General features: G+C 35.7%; 3 protein-coding genes across 7 annotated transcripts; all 3 read right to left on the reverse strand.

The window, feature by feature from the left end:
* Positions 1-14,984: 14,984 nt before the first annotated feature.
* LOC111291978 (S-adenosyl-L-methionine-dependent methyltransferases superfamily protein) lies at positions 14,985-18,430 on the reverse strand. Of its 3 annotated transcripts, none has more exons than XM_022884137.2 (7): positions 18,248-18,430; positions 18,012-18,168; positions 17,588-17,667; positions 17,008-17,068; positions 16,742-16,857; positions 16,008-16,140; positions 14,985-15,532 (listed from the first exon to the last, which is right to left on the reverse strand). In XM_022884137.2, the coding sequence occupies exons 1-7, from the start codon at positions 18,345-18,347 to the stop codon at positions 15,253-15,255; spliced, it is 927 nt and encodes a 308-aa protein (XP_022739872.2). In that variant the 5' UTR covers positions 18,348-18,430; the 3' UTR covers positions 14,985-15,252. The 3 variants fall into 3 exon arrangements, with proteins under 3 accessions (XP_022739872.2, XP_022739873.2, XP_022739874.2); XM_022884139.2 differs by having other exon boundaries at positions 15,309-15,554; XM_022884138.2 differs by lacking the exon at positions 16,742-16,857 and having other exon boundaries at positions 17,628-17,667.
* LOC111291977 (protein NUCLEAR FUSION DEFECTIVE 4-like) lies at positions 18,249-21,501 on the reverse strand. Its single transcript, XM_022884136.2, has 3 exons — positions 20,683-21,501; positions 19,674-20,488; positions 18,249-19,575 (listed from the first exon to the last, which is right to left on the reverse strand). Exons 1-3 carry the CDS (start codon positions 21,007-21,009, stop codon positions 19,092-19,094), a joined length of 1,626 nt encoding a protein of 541 aa, XP_022739871.2. The 5' UTR covers positions 21,010-21,501; the 3' UTR covers positions 18,249-19,091.
* A 957-nt stretch (positions 21,502-22,458) lies between these two features.
* On the reverse strand, positions 22,459-25,739 carry LOC111293137 (S-adenosyl-L-methionine-dependent methyltransferases superfamily protein). 3 transcript variants are annotated; one of them, XM_022885894.2, is made up of 10 exons: positions 25,607-25,739; positions 25,297-25,441; positions 24,912-25,002; positions 24,292-24,489; positions 23,927-24,165; positions 23,685-23,816; positions 23,403-23,470; positions 23,237-23,298; positions 22,968-23,106; positions 22,459-22,742 (listed from the first exon to the last, which is right to left on the reverse strand). In XM_022885894.2, exons 1-9 carry the CDS (start codon positions 25,720-25,722, stop codon positions 22,973-22,975), a joined length of 1,185 nt encoding a protein of 394 aa, XP_022741629.2. In that variant the 5' UTR covers positions 25,723-25,739; the 3' UTR covers positions 22,459-22,742; positions 22,968-22,972. The 3 variants fall into 3 exon arrangements, 2 of the variants coding, with proteins under 2 accessions (XP_022741629.2, XP_022741630.2); XM_022885895.2 differs by having other exon boundaries at positions 22,459-22,786; XR_016345738.1 differs by lacking the exon at positions 22,459-22,742 and having other exon boundaries at positions 23,018-23,106; positions 23,237-23,411.
* Between the last annotated feature and the right edge of the window lie 4 nt (positions 25,740-25,743).

Raw genomic sequence — 25,743 nt, forward strand, 5'->3', positions numbered from 1 at the left:
ATCACGAGAGTGTGTGAGTTAGTGAACCGAGTTGTGTTGGTTAAGAGGGAAGGTCTCACATGTAGTGGTGGTTAGTGGACCATAACAGAGTGTGATCTAGTGGAACAAGCAAATGAAAATTGGCCAGTTGATAAGGCCTTCAAACATGTAGGTTAGTGGACCTTGAAAATTGAGTGGGTAGCTGAATCCTCAAGTCAAGCAAGTCAGTGGACGAGGTGATTGGTTAGATTAGTGGATCTCTGGGTATGGAGTGGATTTTGAGATGTCCTAGGCTCTATGCCAGAGTTAAGACAAGCGAGCTGTAAAACCATTGAGGAGACATGGTTGCGTATAGTGCTGAACCGAGTTTCAAGTAAAAGTGAGGGAGACTTGTGATTCCCTGTGGGACTGAGCCAAGACAAAAGAGCCTAAGCAGATGGAGCATAGTGTTCAAGCTAGGAAACAGAGACCAAGATAACGCGCGTTAAGGTGCTGCCTCGAGGACGGTTGGCCAGAGGGCCACACCTAAAGAGGTGACCTTAGAGGGGTCGAGAAAACCCAAGTTGTGAGATAACCGAAGTGTCTGAATGCCACCGTGCTAGGGTCTATCGTGTGTGGTGCTGTATGAGTGCGCTTGATCTAAGCACCACGTCCAGAGGGGCGCATCAAAGAGCCGATGCTATAGGCGTGCAGTTGGTGTGAGGGGTCACGTCTAGTGGGATGCACCAATGAGTGGCAAAACGGGTAGTCATTCATTCTACTAAGGGTCATTGATCAATGAGGGTGCCTCGAGGTCATAACGTGATGTGATCAAAGGAAAGTAATGTTGTGGCACATATGCAACAACCAAGATAGGGTGAGACGATTCAAGTAAGAATAGAACGGAGGTGCATTGGTGCTGGGATGTGACCAATCTACATAAATAATGAACGAGTACTATGGGTGGTGCCCTATGTGACGGGACCTCGACCCAATCTTTAAGGGCACAAGTGAGAGACATATGAGTAAATGTCGACTGTGTGCAACAAGCGAGTTGGGTGTGATATTGGCGTCGATGAAGGCATTGACATAGTAACTAGGAAAAAGTGTTATGGTCAGGCTTTGGTGTGCGTTGGTCCTGCCATGACTGACCCTGAACTGAGTAGTGATCGAGATCAAGCTGGCAGAAAAGTGGTTCTAAGAGATACAGGCATGCATTTGAAGCATTGAAACATATTACTAATATGTTGTGCAGGCAGTGGGAGCCTTGGATCGTAAGATACGCAGGTAAGTTCGAGACAGTGGTCAAGCACCCTCAAGCCAAGTAGCTCAACAGGTGCCATCAGTGGAAGCAATGTGTAGGCATTCTGAGCATAGAAATATGTTGAAGATATTGTGCGTGGATAGTTTGAGCATTAAACCTCAAGATAAGTAGGTAAGTGTGAGGCAGTGCGCCGGTGCCCTAGGACCAGCTAGCTAGTCAGGTGCTGTCGGTTGAAGCTATGTTCGGGTACCTTCGAGTGGGTTGATGGAGCAACGAGTAGAATCAAGGAATAATGGTGACCAAGAGAAAGGTTATGAGGCCTTGAGTTAGCTGAAAAAAGGCCATGAGATGGCTAGAGAGAAAAGTATCTCCATTTCAGACAATCTTACGGTTACTGATAAGAAACTGAAAAAATCTCTTACACTCTATAGGGGATGTCTGGTGTCAGCTCTCCACCACCCCCTTAGCTAGCAGGCAGGTAAGGGCTTGGCTAATCTGAAATGAGCTACTCCTAGGCACTAATGGTGTCTAGGGGGACGGGCCTCGTAGGGTCACGAGCGTGGCACAATGTTTTTTCGGGTCATGGTAAACCCGAAGACGGTTGGGGTCGATGGGCCTTGTATCGCGCCTTTACGTTAAGCCATGAGGTTATACGATAGAGTTCACTATGCCCTTCGATTTCTCTTCCTTGAGCCAGAAGGATCATGAGAGGGTGTTTACGTAAGATGGGCACCATCGAGCCTGAGGAATGTATGGGCTAGAAGGCAAGCATACAACTAGGCCCTTGTGGTCAATCGATAAAGGTGTGCTGCAGCTGGGGCAGCCCACCTAAGTCCCTCCTTACGGGACTAGCATGATGTTGGGTGTCAATCATACGTGCGGGCAGCCTACACTGAAGCTAAGGGCCTAAGCCCTAAGAACTGAGTCCCGTGGGATGAGATGAGCCTAAAGGCTCTGAGTTGGCTGCTGACCAGTTTAAGTGTGACACTTGCATAAACTTGATACAAGAGCTTGCGTACGATACGGGTGGGCATGGTATTGGGTTCTCACCATGACAAGAAGTAATAATATCATGAGAACCAGGGTTGTGTACTTTTACTAGTATTTGAGGATCGATGCTCGAGATCTTAAGTCCTACGGGTAAAGATGGGTGTTCGGGGCCACTTTAAGAATCGTGGGCTGAGGAGTGATAGGAGTTGGGTTCCTCCCTATAGAGTTCGGAATGAGCAACCCTACGGGGTCAAAGCTAGAAAAGACTTATGAGTAAACAGATCCAGGGGTGGATCCAAGCATGAACATCGTTGAAGATATAGTTTCACCTGGTTCAAACTCCTTTCTGATAAAGTCCTTGTAAATTTGAACTCTCATATGTAATTTTATGTAAACTTTGGACTTTATGAGAACTATTACATAAGATTAATCTTAGCTATTCATGTAATGAGGCTTTAATTAGACCTGACAATTTGAAAGACAGCACGATGACGTGACATAAAAATGATACAAATAAAGGACACGGAGCTAACATGACTTAAAAATTTAGAAAAATCATAAATAGATTTAACAAAATTAAATATTTTATATTTTATATTTTGTGTCAACATGAATTATGACATGCAATTTTCGTACAAAATATAATATGAATACAGTATTTTACATGATATAATGATACGAATTGTTAGGTTTAACCTTAATTTTAACCTTAACTAGAAATTAAGGGTTCCTCCACCCTCATTATTTACACTACAACTTCAGTAATACAAGTTTTACTGTTACCTTATATCTCTCTCTTTCTCTTTAGCCTTAAAAACTTTGTATGTAATGTTATTAACAATAGCTCGAGTAACTGGGCCTTGGAGTATTAAATGTCTGAGCACCGTTCTAAGTGTTAGGCTGATCTTAGACACCAGACGAGTCCATTCTCGGGTCTAAGAGCCGTATGAGCTTGGAACTGAAGTCTTGACCCCATGATAGTTGGTATCAGAGCTTGATTTAGATTGGAGTTGGTGTCAGAACCTTGGTTCAAGGTTAATAGTGGAAGCTGGTTTAGAGGTGATGATTAGTGCAGGGTGCTACAATAGTCAAAATTGGCTTTAGAAGGGGTTGGAATTATGTGGTGCAGGAATCCTAGAGTGTTGCTATGCTCATGTATTGGTGAAACGCACCCTAGTGTGCTATGTGTGGATGTGCTGAAGTGTAAAACAAGTGCTCAATAGATTGTTGTTATGGTGCTATGGGTGTACTAGGTGTGCTGTGTAGGTATAAAGATTGGTGCCTGACAGAGTGTGCAAGGCGTGTTGAACCAGTGTGTAGATTGGTGCTTTATAGTCTATGTTGTGCTGATGTGTTGTGCTAATAGATTATTGTGCTGGTTTGCTAAGACCAAAACCAGGATCACTTAAATGTCACTAGAAGGTTGAAGTAAATCCCTTTGGTTTGTGCATTCGTGGTTTAATAGTTTGTTTTGGGGTCGTGGCATTGCTAGGGAAAACCAAATAGAAGGCCAAAGCGAAGGTCATAAGGAACGCCCACCTACAGGCAAAAGAAGGAAGGATGGTTAAAGAAATATGATGATGTCGCTGGACACACGATTGCAGAAGTGCAAGGTGGTCATTGCAGATATGTGGGACAAGTTCAAAGATAATAGAGGATCCTTGAAAAAGGCAATAGAGATGCTTAAGGAACGGAATAAGGCACTGAAGGCCATGATGACAACCTTACCAAAGAGCTATAAAGGCTCATGATTTATCATGCTATGTTGCAAGCTGCCCTGGTTGTTAATGTCAGTAGCAGATCTTAACTGTTAATTTTTAGGGGGCCAAAGTAATATTTTATAATAATTTTAAAAATATATATATCAAATTTATTAATAATAAAAAATAGATGCAAACATATAATAACAAAATTTACAATTATAAGTATGTTAATATGTAAATATATATCTAAAACAAAATGAATATATTAAACAATTGGTCTCATGATTTTTAATTATAATTAAATCACTAATAATATTTTCTTACAAAAATAAACTCATTATATTTTTTTACAATATTAATATATTATTTTATCATATTTATTGTTTAAAGTATTAAAGTGAAAAAATCACAAAAATATATATTTTAAATAACTTAAATTTTAAAATAATAAAGTAAAGATTTTGATAAAATAAATTAAACCTTCTAATTTTTAATGTGATATTTTTATATTATGAAAAATAAAAATGTATTTAAATCAATCATATTAATCAATTTGACATGTAATAATTTTCAAACAAAATGAGCATGTAGAATATAGTAAAAAATTAATTAAAAAAATCACAATTGGATTTTTGTAAATTTGATTTTAGTTATTATAATACTTACATATATATTAAACTTAAATTTATATGTTTGTTAAAATATAATGTTGACAAATTTATTATTCATTTTAAATTGAAAATTATTTATAATAAGTAAACACAAATTAAAGAATTATAATTTTTTAAAATTAAAAATTGTAATATTTAGATACAAATAATTTTTGTAACCATATATCCAATATAAATATATAAAATAAAGAATAATATATATCAACACAATAAATTTAGGTTTGGGTGGACCAAACTAGCTTTTTTATAAAAAAAAAAAAAAAGTCAAAATTATTATAAAAATTTCTTTTATATATAATTTTCAATTTTTTTTAGGGGGGGCATGCCCCCTAGGTTCTTTAAAGGATCCATTGTTGGTTGGTGTGGGTTTAAGACCTAGGAGGGAAGTGCCTAAGTAAAAGCCATTCTCAGAAAGTTGCTCAGCCATAGATGTGGACGTAGGGTCGGCAAATCAATCCGAAATCGTTGAGTTTCGACCCGATCCGATTATTTAGGGGCGGATTTTTTTTTAAAAAAATGGGTTTCGGGTCGGGTCGATTTTATTTTTTGAAATATCGAATTCGGGTTGAGGTCGAGTTTATGTGAAACCCGACCTGACCCGACCCGATATATTTACCAAAATACCCTTACTATATATATAAGTAATTTTTTTAGGGTTTCTGAACTTTGTTTCTTTCGGCAATCGACAGACCTTGTTTTGTTTTTTCATATCCTTTATCCACAGTGAAAATCTAACTGTGGACGACTGGGCGAGTTTCGAAGAACGGGTCTTGTTGGAACCAGATTTAGGCGCATCCAGTTCTAGGCGTAGTCCCTTCCGACGGATCGACCTTGGGTAGGTGGGCGACTGGACGAGTTTCGAAGAACGGGTCTTGTTAGAACCAGATTTGGATGCATCCAGTTTTGGGCGTAGTCCCTTCCGACGGATCAATCTCGGGCAGGTGGGTGACTGGGCGAGTTTCGAAGAACAGGTCTTGTTGGACCAGATTCGGGCACATCCAGTTCTGGGCGTAGTCCCTTCCGACGGATCGACCTCGGGCAGGTGGGCGACTGGGCGAGTTTTGAAGAACGGGTCTTGTTGGAACCAGATTCGGGCGCATCCAGTTCTGGGCGTAGTCCCTTCCGACGGATCGACCTCGGGCAGGTAGACAACTGGGCGAGTTTCGAAGAACGGGTCTTGTTGGAACCAGATTCGGGCGTATCTAGTTTTGGGCATAGTAAGTACCCCGTCGATCAATCAACCACAACTAGGAGAACAAGCTATGCCTCCCGCTAGGCTTGTTGTGCAAGAAGCTGCTAATCAAGGTCCACATTTTCAATGAATGCTGAAATGACTGCCCAACATTTATTTCGTCAGGGTTATAGTCCATAAAGGCAGAAACTGCAAGTCTGCAACAGCTAAGCCTTCATTTGAGTAATCTCCATTAGTACCAGCAATTCTGAGGTAAGCCAAAGTCATCTCCTTTACATATCTTATTTACAAGTATCAATATTTTTTATTATGTATTTTTCTTAAATGCTTGCTAATAGCTTAGAGACAAGACAAAAGTATTGAACATACTGAGGCCTTAATGGCTTGGTTCTTGAATTGAATACTCAGAAGTGTTTCTGTTTTGAGTGGAATAATATATAGATAGCAAAATTTAAGTACCACAAGTCAACCAGCTACCAATATGAAAAGATTGGTAGTTTTTTAGAGAAATTGAGGGTTAAGTCAAATACAATATTGTTTGAGTCGATATAGAATTTCAGTTGGAAAGGAAAATATCAGACTTGAGGTAGGTGAGCCAAAATGGACAACTGCCAAAGATATTCAAAGCAGAAAGCGAATACTGGATTACCTGCAGATACGATGTTAGTGTTATATGGCTTACTTTGAATTTTGAAACAATCATGAAGTAAAACCAGGAACAAAATGGGTAAAATGTGAATGTAAAATGCAAAATGCAAAACCATGCTGCTATAGTTCAGGACAGATTATACACAAAATGTGTATATTGTCTTGCTATAAAAGAACAAAATCAGCAACACAAACAAGTGCAGCTACCATAGAGAAAAAAGAAAACTTGTAATATTACAGTACGTAAATAAAACTTACAAAAGCATTAACAATTCAAACACGATGTAAACCTTAATTACATCAAAACACATGTAGGATGAAAACTATCTTAGAGTTACAAAGATTCCCACTTTTAGACGTTGACAGCCTGTCAGAAGAAGAAACCAGGATTTCATTGACAAGGCACAAGTAGCAATTCCTTTGATCAGTCAATGTTTAGATTAAATTTAGTTGTTTTTAGATGGTCTGCTACCATTAACTATCTTCATCTCTATTATTCAACTCTTAAGAACAACACATGGATGGCAAAAGTGTGCATTATATCATCCAGTAAATTATTATACTAGGCTAAAAATAGAAATAAATTAAATTTCTGTCAATAGAAAATGCTAATAAAATATGCCTACTTACTAAAAGCTAAATGGAAGTTCAACACCCATAACAGGTGTCTCTACATATAACGTTACCTTTATAAAGGTACTGATACTTAGACATGCTCTGTAATTAAAATTGGACCTGTGAATTATCTGTTATTAAGTAAAATTATTGGCATGTTTTTAGATTTGGTTGACCATTCGTGCATTACTTTGTTGTGAGCCTTTAGGATTTTTAACCATTTTCTTTTTAGCTTTGGCTGAATCTTTTACAGGCTTGACTTATGGTATTTACTTCTTTCTATAGTATTGTTGAAATTTTCAAGTTAATCCTTATCATTTTCTTGTTACTACACTTTTAACTTGGATTGAGAAAATTCTGCCTGTCAAACTCTGTTACTCACTGATCTTCTTCTTATGTATAGATTCCATGACATAAATTATAATCTTTCTCTTTCATTCTCTCTACGTGCCTAAATTTCCTTTCAAATTTTTTGAATGATGTCTTTGTGAATAGTTGTCCTTATGCTTTTAGTAACAGTTAATTTATTTAGTTGCTTTATTTGTTAATATAAAAAATAATAACTCTAATTTTTTTTTTTTTATGAATGAAGGTGAAATGTCTAATTTGGGAGATAATTCGTGTTCCCCAACACCTTTTACTTCTACCTCACATCAGTCACCAATTCAGCAAACTCCTATTCCAACATCTGATGAAAATACAACTCCATCATTTAGTGTGACTAACGAGGGTGCTGAAGTTGATAATAGTGGGTATAACTCAAGTAAGTTAAAATCAAAAGTATGGAAACATTTTAGAAAAGAGAAGATCAATAATGAATGGAAGATAATATGCAATTATTGTAAGAAAAAACTTGGTGGTGCTTCTAAGAATGGGACAAGTCATTTACGTGATCATTCAGAGAGGTGCAGCAAACGATTTCAAATGGATATTCGTCAATAAGTGTTGCTAGCAAATCAAAGGAAGGCAGATGGAAAAGTAACATTAAAAAATTTTTCTTTTGATCAAAATGTCACAAGAAGGGAGCTTGCCAAGATGATAATCATGCATGAATACCCCTTATCAATGGTTGATCATGTGCAATTCAGAAAGTATTCTTACAGTCTCTAACCTTTGTTTGCTATGCCTTCTCGAAATACTATAAAGAGTGATATTTTAAAGATTTTCAAAGAGGAAAAGACAAAGACAATATCTAAGTTGGAAGCTAATGAAGGGAGAATTGCTATGACAACTGATATGTGGACTGCTGATCACCAAAAAAAAGGATACATGGCTGTCACTGCTCATTACATCGATAATCAATGAAACTTACAAAAACGCATCATCAGGTATATTTTATTAAATTGTCTTATTTTGATATTGTTCATTTTTTATTAAGTAATTATTATTATTGAATTAATTATTAAATTAGTGTAAATAATTGATTGTTTAATTAGGTTTGAATATGTGCCAACTCCACATACGAAAGAGGTCATTACTTCAAGTTTATGAAATGTTTCTTAGATTGGAATATTGATAGAAAACTTTCATCTATTACAGTGGATAATTGTAGTGTGAATGATGGTGTTATTGAGTTGTTAATTGATAGAATTGGTTGTGATGCACTTTTGCTTAGTGGGACTTTTTTTCATATGTGTTGTTGTGCACACATCTTGCATTTGATTGTGAAAGATGGATTGAGTGTGATTAGAGATGAAATTGATAGAATTTGTGATAGTGTCCTCTTTTGGAATGCTACACCAAAGAGATGGGAAAATTTTGAAGAGGCAGTGCGTCAATCGCGCATTCCAACTTTAAAAAAGTTGTGTTGATGTCAAAACACGATGAAACTCTACTTACTTAATGCTTCGAACAGCTTTGTTTTATAAAGATGTCTTTCCTCGTTGTGTGCAATTACATGGTGATCCTTTGTACAAATATTTGCCAACTGAAAATGATTGGATCATTACAACTGAGATTTGTGAGAAGTTGAAATTGTTTTATGATATCACTGAAGGTTTTTCTGGCACAAAATATGCTACTGCAAATCTTTATTTTCCTAATGTTTGCAAAATAATATTGGCATTGAATGAATGGATTATGCATACTAATAGAATTATTTCATGTATGGCTGTGAGCATGTTAGGAAAATTTCAAAAATATTGGAATGATGTGCATGGTATAATGGGTGTTGCCACAATTTTAGATCCAAGATACAAAACAGAGTTGTTGGAGTATTACTTTGAAAAGATTTATGGAGAAAATGCTGAATTTGAAATTGAAAGGATTGTACAAATATGTCGGGATTTGCTTAAGGAGTATGAGGAGAAATTGGCTTTGAAAAAGGAAGAAAGACCTTCTAGTTCAAGCTTTTCATTCTTAGATGGTGTTGATGCTACTGAATTGGAAAATTTGGGAGACTATGATGATTTTGTTTTAAGGAAAAAAAAGAAAAAATCAAAAGTAAAATCAGAGTTAGATCGTTATTTGGATGGAGAATTCATACCAAGAAAAGGAGATTTTGATATATTGAATTGGTGGAAACTAACTGGACCTTAATTTCCAACCTTACAACTTATTGTTAGAGATATTTATGCCATATCAGTTTTTACTGTTGCTTCAGAGTCTACTTTTAGTACTGAAAGGAGATTGGTGAGTGCGCAACGTAATAGACTTCATCCATCAACTATAGAAACTTTAACATGTGGTCAAAATTGGTTATGGGCTGAAGAAGAAGGTACAATAATGTATATTATGCAATTTTATTTTTTATTTTAGCATGTTGTTAGTTATTATATTTTGTTGTTATATATTATTTGTTAATAGTTTATTTTTTTATTTGTAAGGTCAATTTCATTAGAAGAAAAATATTTTTACGAAGATGTTGATGAGAGTGAGATTGAGGAAAAGATAACTAGTTTGGTAAATAATATTATCTTTTTTAATTAATTCATTTTTATATTATTATTTTTAAATATATTATTTTATGAGATTTATTTATTCATCTTATTGTTTTATTTTATAGGACTAGTGTGGTTAGAGAAGAATGATGATATGGAGCTTAGTGATGATGGAATGATTTATTGTGATCTTGAAAGATTTTTATCATGTTGGATGAAAGGATGTTCAAACAATTTAGCTTTTTATTATGGTGATTTAAGCTTTTGATGTTCATCTTGTATCATGTATTATGCTTAAATTTATTTATTAACTTATGCTTGTTTAATATTTGAATTTTAGTTTACTAAGTTTTATATATTTCATAATTCCATCATCTATGGTAAGAATTTGTGAGTTTGAATTTACTATATTTTATGTATTTTATAATTCTATTATTTATGATGAGAATTTATGAGATTTTTACTAGATAAAAAAATAGTATGTACTAAGTTTGAATTTATGAGTGATTCTGTTAAATTTGTTAATGCTTATAATATATTTAGATTATAATTTATTACATTTTTGGTAAATTTAAATAGGTAGTAGATTGAATTCGGGTCGGGTCGAGTCGGGTTAACTTCGGGTAAATAATATTCTGGCGGGTCGGGGTCGGGTTTTTCAATAACAACCTCCGAGCGGGGACGAATCAGGTATCGGGTAAAACATTGAAGCATCGGGTCGGAGGCGGGGAAAGCAAAAAACCGCCCCGCCCCGCCCCGATGCCAACTCTATGTGGACGACTGTGTGTGGGGTATGGAACAACACTTCTGAGTGGCAGGGACAACAGATGATGGTAAGGTAAGCTCAACTACTATGTTTTTTAGCGATAATGCTTTTTTTTTATGGCACCATAGGGATGACAATGTCCGATGTAGTGAATGGGAAATCACCACATGGGACCAATTTGTGAAAAACTTAGCCAATAGTTCAAGCCAGAGTATGCGAAAGATGAAGCTCGAAAGGAGCTCCACAGGCTTACTTAACGAGGAAGAATTTGAAACTATTATAGAGAGTTCTCAGAGCTGTTATTGATGGTCCTATGTATGAGCTAGGATGAGGCTTTAATCTATTTCTTAGATGGTTTGTAGTTGTGGGTAAAGACCGAGTTACAGTATAGAGTCGTGCAAAAGTTAAGTTAGGCCATTAATGCTACGAAATCGATGATTGAGTTTAAGTGCACCAAGTCTCCAAAGCTTAGAAGTAAAGGTAATAGTAGGTTAGACGTAAGTAGCAGTTCTTTATTTAAAGAGGAGGCTATGGAAAAGCCTAGATTTTGAAACGCCAAGACCGACAAAGCCGTTGTGGAGAAGGGCAAGGAGTGGAAGCCCTAGAGTTGCATTTTATATAACAATTAGCATTAGGTCAGGGAATGCCCAAAATGTATTAAACTTTCAACCATCGAGTGAGCAAAGAGGTTGTTCAAAGGCAAGAATAGTAGCAGTGATGAATGGCACCAACATGAGCCTAAGGTGATATTCGACTCTATCGAGAGGTCGAAATCTCTTTGGGAGTTGAAGGGAAAGTGGCAGCGAAGTGCTACAACATAAGTCTCAAGGTGTAGCTAAATCCCTTTTGAGAGAGTGTGCAGTAAGCAACTCAAAGAAAGATAAAGCATTGACAACTTGAGAGAAAAGGACCATTATAGGTTAGTGCTAAGAATACTCAGATCAAGAACAACGGAGATAGCAAAGCACTTGTTCTAGTATGGGACCGAGACAACTGAAAATTGGTTTGCAAGGCAGGAGACAAAGCTGATATGCACAATGACATGCAGTTCGAGAGCAATATCCCTCCGGCAACGAGGGTGTTGCTAGAATAAATGTAGAAGATTGTCACAGTTCGAAGGATGGACCAAGCCTAGGGGTTCTCTCCAAGTCAAGGTGAAGTTTTAGTTCTAGTGGGACTGAGTCAGACAGTTAAGGAGATCAGGCCCAAAGGTGTAACAGAGGTTTTGGAGGCAAGACCAAGACCCAGAAAGGGTGTGTAAGCATTGACTAAGAGATCAAGTTTGACAAGTTCGAGATTGGCCCAGACGTGGGTACAAGTGTAAGCCCAGGTGTGAGCAAAATAGATTAAGGTGAGGGCCCAATGGCAAGACAAGGCGCGAGCACTTCTAAAGATAGTCCCACCTGGTTCAAACTCCTTTTTATAAAATTCTTGTAAATTTGAACTCTCCTATGTAATTTTATGCAAACTTTGAACTCTATGAAAGCTATTAAATAGGATTTATCTCAACCGTTCATATAAAGGGACCTCTAGAGGGTTCTTCCACCCTTATATATACCATTCAAGTTTTACTCTTGCCTTATATCTTTTACTTTTTCTTTAGCCTTTCTTCAAAAACCTTGTATGCAGCATTGTTAGCAGTAGTTACGCCCTAAAGTATTGAGTGCCTGAACACCAATCTGAATGTTACACTGATCTTGGACATCGAACGAGCCCATTCCTAAATCGAACAACGGCACAAATCTGGAACTGAAGCCGCAATCTGTGACAATAGGACCCTAGATAATATCTTCTTCAACTTCGATTTCTTTTGCCGTCGACTTGAGTGTAGAACTGCTTGTAGAATTTGCAATCGTTGATAATTTCAGAGATAGTTTTAATAATCGAAGAAACCTTCAACTTCTTTGGAACTCTTTATAGGAACATGTTCAAATGAGCTTTCTATAAAATAGTCTGTAACTGAATTTTTGTTCCATTGAAGAGAAAAATTGCACAATTAATAGTTTGCTTCAAAACCAGAATTTGTTGAAATAGTTACTTAATATAGCTTTGCAATCTAAAATGATTGGTTATTTCCTAGTTTTATCAAAGCATTTAGTGGGTGGGTTTGTAATGTGAAAACAGGATAAGCTTAGATTCAAGGTGGATGTTGAAGTTAGCATCAATAGAAAATAATGATCGGATTGATTAAAAAAGACGTTTCAGGATCTAATTGATTAATTCAGTGCCATTTGAATAAGTGAACACGATGCGAGCATTTTATTTGTAATTTTTTATTGTAATTTTGTAATTGTTCAATCAAGATGAAAAATTTATATAAATATCCATCATTTATATATGTAAATTTTATATAATATTTCGGTGAAGTATACTTAATTTTAAATTTTAATTGATTAATTATGATATAATTATTACGAGTGATATACTCCAAAATATTAGAAGCACTGATTACCTTTCCTAACGGACCTTTGGTCTATAAAAGGAAAAAAAGATATGACTACTAATATAAGTCATCATCAATCATCTTCTAAATAATACTTATTTTTCTGTTTGGAATATATATAAAGATGAAATAGGTGGTGAAACGTCACCATAGCTTTGATTAAGATAGCCAAAGTGGGGACGGATATTGAAATTTTCTAATTTTGATGAATGGTAGGGCAATTTTGGGCGTGGCATATGCAAGAAAATATCAATGTTGTTAGAAATAGGAAGGAAAATATAGAGCTGAAGAGGCCAAACAAAAGTAACCATCCAAATTGCCGCCCAAATTAATGACTATCAGATTCCTGTGGGAAATGATTCTTCACCCAACTTGTTTTAGGAACACCACCATTCATGCAAAAATCATCATGAAGAAAGGAAAATAAAACACCACAACCTACCATCTATCCATTTCCCTCAGCTTTTGTCTTTGTCTTTCAAGCCTTTTTTTTTTTTTTCTAGAAATTACCGTGTATCTTTGAAAGCTTTGTATGGAAATTATGTGCTAGATGAAAGAAAATGTAAATCAGGATATAGTGTGAGCACCAACCAGGATCCACTGCCAGTGGTGTTTATAGAAGGAACTGAAAGAGGGAAATGACATGAAAGCAACAATCTCCATGGAAGGTGGACTTTAAGGATGATTATATATATAGTTTGATATCCTAAGTCTTTTTCTGCCTTGATATCCTTTTCTAAATCATCAGATTTGGCTTACACTGTTGTAACCTGCTTTAGACGTCTATGAAGTACCCTATTTCAATCACTTTCCTCCATTGTAAGGGTTTGAAGAAACTAACCATTGGAACCGATTTTTTTGGTAATTGAGGTCGTTCAATATTAAATTTGATCACTAAAATTAAGAAGTTAGTACTTTATCAATGGCGGTTGGCCATAGGAACCGGTTCTAGACTTGTTGTTTGTATACTGAAGAATAGGAAGATGGAGAATTAATAGTTCTAAAAAGCAGCCAAAATTTATTGAAGAAGTTTCAGACTTGGTGTTCCACTTTTAGTCAAAACAAACGCAGAAGATTAAAGAAAAAACAGTGATTCCGTAACAACTAAGGTTGAAGTTACATTCATTTTCTTTTCACATTAGGAAGGGATGTTAATGGGTGGAACATAAAAGTCAAAGGTTGGGCTTGGTACAGCTGAAAAATAAAAGGATAGAAAAGGATAGATGAAAAAATATAAGGAAAATAAATTTTAAGTGTGCTTGATAGAAAAATTAAAAAAAAAGGAAAGAAAATTTCATACTCATTAACAAAAACAAATCAATTCAAATTGTAAAGAAAAGAGAAGAGAAAATGGGAGAGGTGTGAGCATGAATTACATATTTACAAAATTATCTATCATATTTAGAATTTTCTTTTCCATCTTCATTTACAAAAGATTATAAAGTTAAAATCATGTAATTTTTACTTGTTTTTCCTTCTACTTTTCAACTCTATCGAACAATGAATGAAAAAAAAAATTACATTTACTTTCAACTCTTATCCGTCTAATCAAGCACACCAAACCAATAGAAAGAAAAAATAGGTTTTCTATCTTTCCATTTTTCTACTCTTTCAATATTTCATCTTTACATTTTTCTTTCCGTCCTACCAAGTAAAGCTTAAAGTTGCAAGAAAATTTTCCAATTCCTGCGGAGTCCATTACTTGAACATCAAGTAGTTTAACTTATCTCTTTTAAGTTGGAGAGTGCAAGGGTCATTTTTAAGTCATTGACAGTAAAAGCTTTCAAAGTCCAACTTTGTTGCCCAAAGGGAGATAAGGAATGATCCATGGAAAGTTTCAGTGCACTCAGCCATGTTACAATTTAAAAAGGAAGTCACCATGAATAGGATAAATCAAAAAGAAAACATCAGTACATTTCTGTTCCCAACAGTAACTTGGCAAATAGCAATTGAATTTAGTTTGATCAGTGTATGTACATGTGAATCTTGGTGCCTTGCAAGATAACCAGTATACTACTCATGCCTGCCCAACATGGGTCAACCGGCAACATAAGTTTCCCATGAACCGTGCATAGATACCAAAAATATTTGTGGATGATGGGATGAATACGAGCTCCACCAGTTCATCGGGTAATTCTAATTAATAATGGGTAACAATGATCTTTTTCATAGCCAGGCCAGGAGTCATCACCATTCATGAACCGTTGATGACATTTCCAGATTTCAGTGTCATAGCTCTCTGTTATGCTAAAAAGCAAGCCATTGTCCTCAATTTCCTCCAGAAACTTATCCAATGAGTTGCCTCTTCTAGGGCTGAAAAAAATAGCTTCAGAGGGTCCCACAATCTTCAACAAGAGCTGAGTTATTCGAGCAAGATCTTTGTGGAATTCCTTGAAAAAGGTGCTGTTGAAAATTGGATGCCAAGCTAAGAATAAGAAAGAAGATAAGTGCAGCATAAAGATTAGAAAATTAAATTAGTACGTGCAAGCATGTGTCCGCATGTACCACATACAGACACTTTTTCTCAACTAGTGAAGAAAACTTTGCCATGCAGACATCCCCAGGCCACTAAAAATGCAACCAACAATTAAGTTTTTATTCCAATAGCCTCACTAGATCAATTATAAAATTCTTGATGAGGAAAGAAAAAGAATGGATCATGCAAATCAACAGATGTGGACTGGCATGTACATGCAGGGATTGGACTGATGGCGACCAGCACTCTGGTGCCATCCATAGTAAAAGAGAAGATATAATTTGCCAGTCACAAAGCACTGACAACACAGTCGATGGTAAGGCATGTAGTCATGCATAACAAAAAAAGATTGAATATGATTTATGTGCTATTGATAACACATGAGCAGATAATAGGAATTACCAATCACTTGCAACAATGACATCAAAAGTGTGAGAGAGATTTGAAATTTCTTTCTGATGCCAGTGTAATTTCATGGACTTCACACTTGTTTCACCAAATGCGCCAGAGTTCGTGTTAATATTATGCTGAATATCTTCATGTAAACGAAGCTCAGAACATATATCCAAAGTGAATAAAGAATGAAAGAAAAAGGAATGATAGGGAGAAATTGTTTCCTCCACAAATAATATAACATAAAAGAACCTTGAATATCCCCCAGTATCCAAGAAAATAAATAAATTCACTATTACAAAAGCTTCCAAAATTTTAACTCAAAAACAATCAATCAGTGATGCTTCTATTAAAATAATCAAGCAAAAACCATACTACCTCATTAAATGCTAATTATTCAAGCACAATAGAGAAAACAATAGTTAAAACTCCAGAAAGAGGAAGAAGAAAAAGAATAAGAAGAACTCATAAGTTACTAAGTACTCAAGAGTTCCATAAGTTACTAAGTACTCAATACCCTTTTTTTTTTTTTGAAATATTAAGTACTCGATACCTGAAATTTCTAGATTTCACACAACAAGGTTGTTAAAAAATGGCTTGAAGCAAGATTGAATCAAAACAAAAAATATCGGTACAATCAAAATCTCCTTGTTAGAATCACTTCCTTTTGCTTTGAGCATTAAGCTAAGATTGTCATTTTTCCTCTTTTAATAACAGTTTACATGACCAAGTAAAAAGGATACAATCAACCACTTGAGGATTTCCATCTGAAATCACTACTTCTAATGCCTCTGTGGCAGCTGCAATGGCTAATCCAGCTAAGCCATAACCTGACCCAAGCTCAATAACTCTTTTAGACCTAGTATATTAGAAGAAGAATGCAGAGACATCATGCAAGAGCAAAGGAATACAAATAACTCACAGAATAACACAAGCAGCCAAATTATGATAATACCCTGGCTCTCAAGCTCAAGCAATTTATAAGAAAAGAGTAACCCGCTTTACAAACCTGAACATGTTGCCATGTGATAAGCAAAAATAGGCAAGGACATCTTCAGATGGCCACTGACCTGTATAAGAACATCTAAAATGAGAAAGGAAAGGAAATAAATAAGAAAGACAACAACTCACTGAACTTTAGCACACTTGATATTTCAACAACAACAACAAGCTGATAAAAAACATGAACTCAGACAAAAAAAGGTGTCTCATTTCATTTATTTCTCAAAGCTTTGTAACTATTGAGATGTATAATTTACAATTAGAGTGACACAAGCAAATAAATTAATGGCAATCATGACAGAAATGTTGAAAATGTTGTTATTTGTTTTCCTAAAACAAGTTTACCATATTCAGTAGGGTGGGAACTTCAATATGACACAATTCTCATCAGCACTTAAAAAGATGTAATGCTCTCAATAAGTTAACACTATCAAACCACCTTGCCATGAACCAGAAAGGAATCTTACTTGATAAAGATGGACCTTGACAACTAATGACAAAGGGAAAAAGTTTGAAATTTTAAACTACTAAAGATAAACAATGAGTGGTCCAACTCAAAAATAATGAAAAAATGGGGAAAAACTTACAAACAAGCCCAGTGTTGTCAATGTTGAATCTGTTACACACCTCAAAATCACTGAGGCTGGCACTATTATCCACTCTCTGGCTGCATAAGATTTCAAAGACAACAAACACGTTCACTGTTAGCACACATGCATTGAATCTTAAGCTTCAGTAATAAGCAAATTAGAAAAAAAAAAAAAAAAGCATCAGTTTTCACCTATAGAGTAAAAAGGCTTGATTTGAGATGCAAAATTAATTCCAAGAAAAAACAATTCATTCTTTTTCCCATTCAGTGTCAGCAATGATAATTCATTAACAAAAAAAGAGTGTTACATTCATTAACCGCTCATTCCACCAAGTGTTCGAAGAAATGGTGCAAAGAGAATGAAAAAAAAAAAGTCGTAAACAAAGGAAAAAAGAAAAGAAATAGGGCCAATGAAAACTCACGTTAAAACAAGCTTGGGAGATCCTTGAATGGGTAAGGTGTAGCAGAGTCGAGCATCTCTAGACTCGTGATCGTGGTGGAGCAGCTGACACGGTATCAAGTTGAACCCTTTAGCTGCTTTTCTGGAAATGATATTCATCGCCAATTGAGACTCATCTTCTACAAGTTGATTAAGATCAACAATCAACGACAAACACTTTCATTATAAACAAATAGAAACGAATGATCAAAAGGGTACCCGGATTTTTGGCGAGATTAAGAACAGCACGACGAAGGATTCCCCATCTCAGTGAAGAAGCTGAAGTCTTCGAATTTGAACTGTTATTATCAGTTTCCATTAAACTTCTTCCCTTTTTTTTTTTCTTGTTCTTTTTGGTTTAGCTTTGCTTTCTCCCTGGTAAGGCCTTGGACACGGCTTGTCGCTTTAGCCCTCAAGAAGGAAAGAGATTAAATTATGATGCCAGATTTCATTTTGAGATTATTTCAATAAAAAAATATAATTAATATTTACGTAAACAGAACATTTTATTTACATTTTTTAATCGTATTAACTGTCAAAATTCCGTGATAACTTTTATAAAACGAAATCCATCACTTCAAAACACCTCTACATAAAAACAAAAAAAAAAATTAATCTTTTATTTCTTTAAATAGCAAGTTGAGTTTAACTTTTAAGGGTGTGGCACGTGGATACAAAACTTTTCTTAAAATATAAAAAATTTACTTTTTCAATAATAAAAAATAATTTTTAATGTAAAGATAGTGTAGCTGAATAATTATTCAACAATTAATTATGAAAAGTTTGAAACTTAGGACTTCTTTAATAACCACTAAATATATAAATTATACTATTAACCTATAAAAAATATCTTGAGTGATATAGATATGGATTGATATTCAAATTGGCTTTTGATTTTAATAAACAATATTATCATTTATATCAAATAGTAAACTGTACTAATTGAAGATAAATCGAGATTTTTTTTTTATAAAATCAATCAAGTTTTACTTGGTAATTAAATCCCAAAGAGAATAATACAACTACTATACTATAATTTACAGCCATAGAAATAAGCATTTGCTCAACATTTTGCTGATGAAGAATCTGTAGTTGAAGCAATGGATTTTTTGCTCTCATGAATCTCGGCATAGACATTTCTAGTTCTGATGGCCAATAACATATCCAGGCCCAATCCTAGGACACATGCTACAGCCATGATCACAAAGACAAGCCAGTAACAATGAGCCCCAAAACAGCTGTTGCCTCCATCAGCATTGGCACTGGCTTGGGCATCATATAAATAACCAGCAAGCAGGCCAGAGAATAGGAATGAGCCCAGTGGAAGGTTCAGAATTAGGATGTTGTATAAAAGACCATAATATTTTAGCCCAAATAATTCTGAGGCAACTGGGACTGTTATAGTCAGGCGAACTCCATAGCATATTCCAACCAGAATGGAGCCGATATAGAGTGATCCTGGCAAGGCAAAAGCCATGATTAAATATCCAATAGCCATTAGAACTTGAGAAGCTGCATTCCAGAGAGGCCTCGGTGTCCCAAATTTCCTGCAAAAATCAAATAATTTTTGAGAGATTAGATGGCAAGTGGATGGATGATTATAATTTTAAAGGAGGAGCAGGAAGGATAAGCAAAATTTAATTACCAGATGTAGTATTCTGATAATAAACCTGAAGCAATGCGTCCAAAGAAACCCCAAATGCTAGTGAGAGATACGAAAATGGATACATCAGAGTAGCCAAGAGCTAGCCCCATTTGTCCCATGTTGTTCATCACACACATCCCTGTTCCAACACCGCAAAGAAATGACACAAACAATATCCAGAAGTCAAATGTTCTTATCATCTCAGTGATTGTGTGATCCTCCCCAATCAATGGTCGTTTTCTTTCAAGATCCTCTAGCTTAACACCAGCAGTTGCTGTGTCTGACTTCCTTAATTGTTTCACAAGCAATGGCTCTTCGATTGGTTGCTCAATATCAGAATTAGACCTTGTTTTGGACAGAATAGAATATAATGGGACTCCCAATGGAGTAGCTAGAAGGATAAGAAGTCCTACTGCAAATATCAATGACAAAAACTGGCCATGACTTCCAGTGATATCAAAGGTCAATAGATAGACAGCTAATATGATAGCAATGCTATTAAAGATGTGGAAATGTTGTGTTTCTTTTTGTAATTCACTTGGCCTTGAAGCTGGTGGGGTTTCATGGAGGAAGAAGACAGCAGTGAGGCAAACAATGGCAGGAACAACGGCAAGAATGAGGAGAAATGTAGAAGGGTCAGAAGAGAAGAGAGCTGTGCAGATATCTGTGAAGATGGCAGTGCTGAGTCCAACGTAACCCTTAAGGATACCTGAGACCGGACCACGATTTTTTGGAAAATTTCGCATGCAAGTCACTAGAACTGCTGTGTTCATCCATGTTGTGCTGTTGCCTCCCAGACACAGGAATATACACATCTGCAATGGATCATACAATCCAAAGTCAGGTAATTTCATATACTGCTAAGACACAGTAAAGCTTTACAGGCAGATATACGTTCATTTCAATTTTCAGGAATCAGTGTAGCTAATTCAAGTCGACTCAGTGTAGGATGGACTATATATTATTAGCATAATTCTTCTGACGTAACATTCTATTTCTACATATTTACCTGCCAGTAAGGAAGAGGACGAATTCGTTGGCTGACAACAAGCCATTGAACTCCATATCCTACAAACCCTTCGAGTGATCCAATGATGAGTAAAACTGAGGTTGGCAAACAATCGGAAGCCAAGCCAGAAAGAAGCCCAAAAGCCTTGCCAACATCTTTAGCGACTGAAAGATTATTGAGCTCCAGCTGAGTAAGAGCCATTAATGATTTTAATGCATCAGAGTAATTCGCAAATGTGTAATTGTTGCCACAAATTGCCTGAACCCAAATAGCTGTGACCAATCCCAGCCATTTTCCAGCAGAAGAAGTTGAAAACAAAGGACCCATATTGTAAAAGGACAGAAAATGAAATAATGGATTAGAAAATCTTACTGTGTATGAGGTTTATGAAAAACATTGTTGACCATTGCTATTTATAGTTTTTGTTTTACCTTAATTAAGGGTATGCAAATTATAAAACAGCTGGTTATTGTTAGACCATGGTTTTACAATCCCACGACTAGTTATGACCAGAATCAGGAGTTTCTGAGGGTCAAAGGAGGAGCAAAGTGGAAGAGAGAAAACTTGAATCCGTCAGCCTAGTGGGGACCCTATAAAATATTGCAAGGTTTTTATAGGAGCAAACATCAAAATGATTCAGATGACTTTTGCTGAAAAACATTGACTGAGCTGTCTCGATTGTCGGATTGGATGACCCCTGCTGCTTATATGGGCTATGGCTCTCCAAGGAAAACGAGAAAATTAGTAGCGAAAGCTTTAGATGGTGAAGAGGGCTCTGTTTAAACAGGTAAATATTGTTGCACACCAACGGTGTGTTTTCACTGCAAACACAAAATTTAACTCTCTAAATAAAAAATTCACTTCTTTATATTTTGAATTAAAATTTATGCGTGTAGCAAAAACAATGAATAAGCCGATTAATTTAATAATTTATACAGATATAAAATAATATTCAATAAATTTAAAATTTAAATTTCAATACTTAAAACCTTTTGTCTTATACTTAAACTGCAAACACCTCTTAAAAAAAACAACGAATAAACAACTCAAATTCCATAATTACTTTCACAATGCATTGTTCAAAGAATATATAATAATTGCATGGTAGATGGTGGGGCAAGTTGCTGAGGAAGAAGAATATACAACTTGGAATGTCAAAATCAGCTGGAGCGGATAAGAATGAAAGTATACGGGGGCTGCTCCTTACTTAAGAGCTAGTAAACTGGCTAGAAATACAGAGTGAATTGAACCCCCCCGGATTAAGGCAATCCACTTCAGATTTTGATCACGATTAGCTGTGGACCAAGGCGTCACAATTGCTGACGTCATTGCAAAGGCAATACATTTTCCACTCTTCGAGCATGCATAGGATTTGCTTGATCTCCTCGCAAAGAAAATTGTTTTACATGCACTCCTACGTTCCGGATAACAAAAGTTTCATGGTTTAAATTTTTATCTGTAATTTTTAAGCACGGTTGCATATGAAAATAATATAAAAAAAAAACAAAAAAATGATATAATTTAAAATTTTTACAAAAACTTAATTAAAAAAGATGTTATTGACCTTATTATTATTATTATTATTATTATTATTATTATTATTATTATTATTATTATTGTCTCAAATGAATCTCTACATGAATGTTATTGACAATCTCACATTCATAAGTGCAATGAATTTTATTGACCTAAATCTCCCATTATGTATCAATACGGGTTGGTAAGGAGTAGAAACTTTCTTCTTTATCAATCAAGATTCAATCTTTGTATGAAACATTCCGAAAATAAAATTCTAATTATATTAAGTCGATAAGAAAGAGTACGTCACAGATAAAACTTGAGAACACCTTGACAGTTATACAAAAAAATGTGGTAAGGCGGTAATGAGTTCAATAACTACTATGTTGGTAGAAAAAACCCAAATGCCCAATGTACAATTTGTAAATGAATGGTGTCTCTATTCGGAAAAAAGCTGACTGTTTGAAACGCTAGTCGCCATGAACTCCCCTTTCCCTCTTGTGTGAAGTGGCCGGTACCAATAGCAGCAAAACAGGCAGCAGCTGAGATCCAAGAGAATGAAATGAAGCTATAAAGAGACAATTCTCTGCATTCAAAAATGTATTCAGTTCTGGAAGAGAGAAGAAGGGAGGAATGGAAGAATAAAGAACTTTTTATCCACACCCAAAGACATTATTCCCAAGTAAATCAGTAAGTAATGCAAGGAAGCTGCATTATCAAGCAAAAATGCAGCAAATTCATCTTCTAGAGAACTAAAAATAACAAACCTTAATTAAACGGCCAGTTTTGTGAACTTAGCTACAAAGAGTCCACTAGTTCGTGATGTCAAGGCATCAAAGCGAAAGGTATTTGGTATCCTCCCACTCTTACAGGGCCATCCTTTGGCTTCATCAATTTCCTGCAGTTCTGCACAACCCAAAGGCAATATCTCTTATCCCATAAGATTGAAAGATAAAGATGACAAGGCTCTGCGTTCAAACATCAATAACAAAATTCTGAGACATTTTTTTCTCATAGAACATATTTGGGGCAATACCTGCAGAAGCATTTTCCTTGAGAAAGTGCTCTACTATATCTTCATTCTGAGCAACTGTCAAACTAATTGATGGAAAAGGTAAAACAGGCAATCAAACATCATTCTGGTTTTTTATGTTGAGTGTGTGCGGAATAGGTTTATAAGCCACAAGAACTGCCAATGAAACCTGCAAGTGCTGTAAACAAGCAAGCCCCCAACTTTCAGCAATCTAAAACCATTCTCTAAAAGTTTTAACTGCAAGAAAACAATTATACTTGATGTTAGGGAAAAAAAAACTGCAAATAAAAGTGAGGAAGCTTAATAGCCTCACAATGGAAAGAATTCAGAATAGAGAATAGAATGAAATGGACCATGGGGAAGAAGAGCATGAGGAGTTCTCTCAATCAAAATATAACTTCAGATGCCTAAATTAACAACTTAAAATATTGGGAAGGAAAAAAGACATTACCTGAAGCACGGTTAAGCTGTCTGTTCTCTCTGCATCCAATACACGACGTTGAAGAGTTCTCCAGCCCCAATGTTCAAATTTTTGGATGTGTCTGACTGATCCATCATGAGTGCACTCTGCATCCACAAGGACCTGAATTAAGTTGCAAGCACTTATTAACCTGTATTTGATAAAGAAAACAAGAAAACGAAAAAAAGAAGACATTTGACTGCCAGCTGATTTAAAACTAAATGCAACTTCACCTTGTCATAACCACAGCTTGACACTTCAAGATCAGACACAATTTTATATAGTTCATTTGTACAGAGCCCAACTACTCCAGAATGCCGTCCATAGAAAATAAGTTCAGGATTTTCACTCACTGCAATCACTTGTGAGGACTTGGCTTCCCTTGCTTTAGCTGCTCTTTTCCTTTCTTTCCATGGTCTCCTGGAAGTCCACTCCCTAAATTTGTCATCTTTTTCCTCAACCGCAGAATCCCCTGTTTAATACTAGACAGAAGAACATGTCAAAGCAGATAGACATGTATGTAAAGAGTTTTTAAAAATTTTTGTAGGATCAACTTTAAGGCTTCAAGAAATACATAAAAAGAATTTAGATTTATTACAAGATTTTGAAACTGAATCAAGCCTGACAGGAGCAAGGGAAAATGTTGTTCCATCAGCAACAAATAGTCGGCACCGATTACCCAAAGAATATTTCTGCAACATTGTTCTACAAGCAACTAAACGATGTCTTGCAACATCAACACCAGTTACAGAACCCGAATCACCAAGAAGATCCAACATCATACAAAGTTTAGCACCTGAAGATTTTTCACACATGTGATATATAAATCAGGCAAAGCATGCTAGATGAATATAACATCCTATGCCAAGCTGCATCTAAAAAATACTTGAGAATTCAATCTTAGAAGTTATCCTTTCAAACCATATCCTTCCTGAAAAAGTCTACCTCCCTAATACATGTCGATCATAAGAAGAGAAAGAATGCACACTAATATAGTTTTCAGTAATATTCAAACCAACTAACCCAGTATAATAAACAGAATCACTGATACATACCCCATGAAAAACTTGTGTAGAATCATCCCTTCAAGATGGAAAACAGAAATTGCATTTTACAATGGTTGGGATTTTATGAAGTCTTCCATTTACACTGAGAAATTTATGAGCAATATACTAAACCAGTTGACAATAATACTCACAAGAAGAAAAAATCAATTACCGGGAGCAGCACAGAGATCAAGAACATGATCCCCTGGTGAGATTTTCAAAGATGAGACAGCAGCTCCAGAAGCAGCATCAATTCCATAGATCTGAAAGACCAAAACAAATATTGAAACAATAATAATATTGAAGGATATGAAAGAGTATGCTTGACAATCCTGAAAAAAAATGCCTAAAAAGACAACAAACATTCAAGTGTGAAACTTCAAATTATAAGCTACAACCATGTTTTCAAACAGTTCTACAGGATAAGAGGGAATAAAGTGATCAGAATCACTTTATACATATACAATATCAGACAACTTTAAATATCAAAGGTCTCAATCAAGGAAACTAGGCTAAAATATCACCACAAGTATTGATATAAATGCCATATTCCTCACCTTTCCATCCTGGTATGCCTTTGAATTAGCAATCTGAATATCAGGTGAAAGAGAATAAAAACCAGGTAACCAATTCACTTTCTCAAGCTTACACTTTATCTCAGCTTCAATTTCTTCAAGTTCAGCTTCACTCCCAGGTTTCAACCTTTCCCAAACACACACAAACACACACACGCACACAAAAAAGACATAATAAGCAAACAAATGAGTTGCGAATCAATCCAACAAGACAGCAAAGTAAACCCACAATTAAAGCAGATAAAATAAAGGCGTGAGCTTCAGCGTTAGATAAAAGGAAGTTTTAAGTTACCTTAGGTAACGAGGGGTTGAATCAGAGGCCGAATAAATTGAAGGGTCGATTCCATTTGCTTCAAGAAATTTAAGAAACGCTTCTGGCAATGGCAATTTCGAAATTTCCTCCATCATCAAACCAAAAGGTTGCTTGCC

The sequence above is a fragment of the Durio zibethinus genome, chromosome 10 (assembly GCF_047325235.1).
Source record: "Durio zibethinus cultivar Kanyao isolate XHJ-2024 chromosome 10, ASM4732523v1, whole genome shotgun sequence".
Lineage (NCBI taxonomy): Eukaryota > Viridiplantae > Streptophyta > Magnoliopsida > Malvales > Malvaceae > Durio > Durio zibethinus.

Excerpts from the sequence above, each read along its gene's own strand:
- LOC111291978 (XM_022884137.2), bottom strand. The coding sequence starts at position 18,347 with ATGGAAACTGATAATAACAGTTCAAATTCGAAGACTTCAGCTTCTTCA. Across the intron at positions 18,169-18,247 it reads TAATCTCGCCAAAAATCCGG|AAGATGAGTCTCAATTGGCG; the intron begins GTACCCTTTTGA and ends ATCAACTTGTAG. Across the intron at positions 17,069-17,587 it reads TGACAACACTGGGCTTGTTT|GTCAGTGGCCATCTGAAGAT; the intron begins GTAAGTTTTTCC and ends GTTCTTATACAG.
- LOC111291977 (XM_022884136.2), bottom strand. The coding sequence starts at position 21,009 with ATGGGTCCTTTGTTTTCAACTTCTTCTGCTGGAAAATGGCTGGGATTG. Across the intron at positions 20,489-20,682 it reads GTCCTCTTCCTTACTGGCAG|ATGTGTATATTCCTGTGTCT; the intron begins GTAAATATGTAG and ends GATCCATTGCAG. Across the intron at positions 19,576-19,673 it reads TTATCAGAATACTACATCTG|GAAATTTGGGACACCGAGGC; the intron begins GTAATTAAATTT and ends TGATTTTTGCAG.
- LOC111293137 (XM_022885894.2), bottom strand. The coding sequence starts at position 25,722 with ATGATGGAGGAAATTTCGAAATTGCCATTGCCAGAAGCGTTTCTTAAA. Across the intron at positions 24,166-24,291 it reads TGATTCAGTTTCAAAATCTT|GGGATTCTGCGGTTGAGGAA; the intron begins GTAATAAATCTA and ends AGTATTAAACAG. Across the intron at positions 23,817-23,926 it reads CAAGCTGTGGTTATGACAAG|GTCCTTGTGGATGCAGAGTG; the intron begins GTGAAGTTGCAT and ends AACTTAATTCAG.